General features: G+C 38.9%; 1 protein-coding gene across 1 annotated transcript; it reads left to right on the top strand.

Moving 5' to 3' along the window:
- The first annotated feature begins 1,517 nt into the window (after positions 1-1,517).
- LOC126696335 (glycosyltransferase BC10) lies at positions 1,518-2,624 on the top strand. The gene is given in 1 exon segment (XM_050393096.1): positions 1,518-2,624. A coding segment is annotated over 1 exon segment (1,107 nt).
- The last annotated feature ends 1,177 nt before the right edge of the window (positions 2,625-3,801 follow it).

Raw genomic sequence — 3,801 nt, 5'->3', positions numbered from 1 at the left:
ATTTTGCCAAAAAAACCTACTTTTTCTATTTTACACATCCATTTTTACAAAACACTCATATCAGTTTGTCTATTCTATTATCTATTTTATTTAAATAATCATTTTCCTCACTTTTTTTTATTATTTATTTGAGCTCTCTTTCTCCATTCCCCAACTGAAACTCTCTCTCTCCATTCATGGTCACAAGCAACGATCCACCACAATTGAAACTCGCCGATCCACAAGCACCAATTCGCCATAAGCACCAATCCACAGAGATTTGTTCTAGTTGACCCAAACATTCCGATCTCCTCCACAAGTACCAAAACTTGTTCTAGTCAACTTCTAAGCACTAACCCACAGCAACAAGTTCACAAAAATGCTCTCTCTATCTCTATTGGTGTGTTCGTGTGTGGGTGTGTTTGATTTTTGGTTGATTTTGTAGTGTTAGGTCTATGTGTATGGTGGGTCTGTATTGATTTTGTGGTGCTGGGTTTGTTGGTGTGTCTGTGTGTGTGGGTGTGTTTGTGTGTATCAAAGGAAGAAGAAGATGACGAGGGAGAGAAGATGCCTGAGTTGGTTTTGCAAATGGAGAAGAAAGAGAAAAAAGGAGAGAAATGTGAAATTAATCATGCATATATGCACAATTTTGCAAGCATTGATGTGGGTGTTTTTTTGGTTAAAATGTGTAAAATTAACCACTTTTTGTATTTTGCATAATTTTGTAACTTCTGATGTGGTTGCTCTAAAATGTGTAATGGGATGTGGAAGAGGGTTTTTTTTTCCCCTAGGTATGGTGTAACTTAACTCCAATATATTTTTTTCAACTAAAAAGAAAAATGCTCTATCATACGAAAAAAATAGTATATGCGTCAAGCGCATGAGACTATTATATAAGTGAATCCCATACTCAAAACTAGCTTTTTGAAACCTTACAATACATGAGATGAAAGTAATTCCCCATTGTTTATGCATGTAAGGCCCACACATTAGAACCCTCATACTCAGAAAAGGTATGTCCACCTCATTTACATGTTAGCCACGTGTAAAATTGTCATGATATCCAACAACCCTTTCCAAATGCAACACATCAGTTACCATAAAAAGTAAAAGTTGCCAAAACTGGACTAAGATAAGTCACAAATTATAGAAATTTCATCAAACCTCAACCTATAAGTTGAAACTAACAGTTGTGATTAAGTTGTAAGTTTTAAGATTATTCGCCTCAACAACTTCTTCATGGTATTAAACAACTCCCTTATATTAATAGACAATTAAACACCTTAGGCATTAAGTTGGAACATAATAGGGAAATTGCAAATTAGGAATCTAACTTTACTTCTGCCATTGATTTAACATACTAGTACTTATCCCATCCAAAAAAAAAAAAAAAAAACATACTAGTACTTGAGGAAAATAAAAAATTAAAGCCCTCCACCAAATCTCATTTTCTCTCTCTAAACCAATCACTCTCTTTCTCACTCCACTAGATTCTTTGAGCCAAAGTCACTCCATTTTCTCTGTAAACAAATAAAATCATGTTGTGCCCCACTCCACTCTCCCTTCTTTGTGCTCTTCTCCTTTACTTACCCCTTGCCATTGTTTTCACCACCATAATCATAAACCCCACCACCACCTATATCAATGAAAACCCACAAATTATTATTCAACCTAGGCTCCATAATAGCACCAAACCCTCGCCTATACCACCAAATGCTGATGACGACGAGCCACTCTTCAAGGCTGCCTCACAAGTGAACCTAAAGCCCTCTTCATTTCAACCAAATAAGCTAGCTTTCATGTTCCTAACCAATACTCCTTTCCCATTTTCACCATTTTGGGAATTGTATTTTAACCAAACCACCCTCTTCAATATCTATATCCACGCTGACCCAACACGTTGCTATGACCCACCATTCTCAGGTGTCTTCACTAACCAAGTCATACCCTCCAAACCCACCCGTCGATACTCCCCAACTCTCATCTCGGCGGCGCGTCAGTTACTCGCTCATGCACTTCTCGACGACCCATCAAACTCCATGTTCATCCTCCTTTCCCCATCATGCATACCTATCCACTCCTTCAACTTCATGTACAAAATCTTAATAAATTCTGACAAAAGCTTCATCGAGATTCTCAATAACGAGGTTGGTGCCTGTGACAGGTGGGTGGTGCATGGGAACAACACTATGCTTCTGGAGGTGAGGCTGGAGGATTTTCGGATTGGGTCCCAGTTTTGGGTGTTGACACGTAAGCATGCCAGGATCATTGTGAGTGACCGTAGGCTTTGGTCTAAGTTCAAGCTGCCGTGCGTGCGTATTTACACGTGTTTCCCTGAGGAAAATTACTTTTCTACCCTTCTTAGTGTGAGGGACCCACTAAGGTGTGTGCCAGCGACACTCACACACGTGGACTAGAGGGGTAGCGTCTATGGCCACCCTTGGACCTATATGGCGAGTGAGGTGGGACCCCAGTTGATCTTATCATTAAGAAGACAAAGGCCTAGGTATGGTCACAATGGAATGAACGTTTCTAATTTTTCTGTCACAAAACGACATGACCCATTTTTGTTTGCGAGAAAGTTTTCCATTGACTCGATCCAACCATTGATGAGTATAGCCCATGACGTCATTTTCAAAGACTAGAATGATGTTGTTGTTGTTCTATAAGGTTTTGAATTTGTGAAGTTTATGAATAATTGAGTAAAAAGAATGGAGGGGGGGACCAAGCAAAATTGAGTGTTAAAAAAAGAGAAAAGGGAAAAAACCAATGGATTGTGTTTTGTCTTCACTCCTCTAAAACATAGACTTTTTGTTCCAATTTCACTCACTAAATGGATCGAGGACATCAACTTGGGCCCATAGTAGCAATAGATAGGATTTTTTTTTTCTTTTGAAAGACTGTTTCTTTTATAAACACAAATTAATATAGAGAGAAAAAAAATCTATCGAATTTCTTTAAAAAAAATATATAGAGAAAAAAAAAATATCTCTTAACTTTTATAAAAAGTTTTTTTCTAAAATTTGTTTAGTTTTTGTAGGATCACGTTTTTTAGCTCAAGCCCAAGATGTATGGGATCTTGGACCAGTGAACCCAGTACAATAAATTTGTAGAGAGTGGGTCGAAGAGCCAGGCTTTAATGCATGTATAACAGTTAATATGGTGTTAGTCGCGATCAAGCTAAGATGAACTGAGTTTATGAAGGAAGATTGGTCCTCGGCACAATCCGAGGAGCCCCTTCTAGTTCGCGTTGAGTGATAGAGATTTCCACCTCCCCCAATTGCCTCCCATTCCATCCTTTTGATACCCCCTTTCCATGCTCTAATTTTTTAGATTCATAGCGCAGCTACTTGTCCCATCTACCCATCCCCAAAGTTGTTGGGAGTGGTTGTAAAGGTAAAGAGGCATGGTTATGTCAGGTACGGAGCACCGAATGTAATAATGGCAGCTTTCCCTTAGATATTTCCATTCTTCCCATTGTCCTTTTCTATCTTAGTACTTACCCTATTCCGTGGAATGACCTAGAGTATCACTACCAATAGTAGGCTGCTCCCTTTGTCCTCGGCTACATCCATGGCCGAGGAGGGTTCTTCCCATGGCCGAGGAGGGGTTCTTCCTTGGACTGGGCCCTTGGCCCAATGTAAATATTGACATGGGCTTCCCAGCCTTTTACCCCCCACGGTTTCAATTAAGTTGAATTAAGTATTAAAAGTTTATATTGTTCATTTAATTTTATGATTAAATTGTATTTTACACCTTCAAAATTTTGAGTAATTTTGTAGGCTCACAGTCCCAAATTCCACACACGGGTGTTGTCCAAGA

This window comes from Quercus robur, chromosome 2 (genome assembly GCF_932294415.1).
Source record: "Quercus robur chromosome 2, dhQueRobu3.1, whole genome shotgun sequence".
In the NCBI taxonomy this organism is placed as follows: Eukaryota; Viridiplantae; Streptophyta; class Magnoliopsida; order Fagales; family Fagaceae; genus Quercus; species Quercus robur.
The sequence above is the reverse complement of the archived record's forward strand: the minus strand, read 5'-3'. Positions and strand labels throughout refer to the sequence as shown.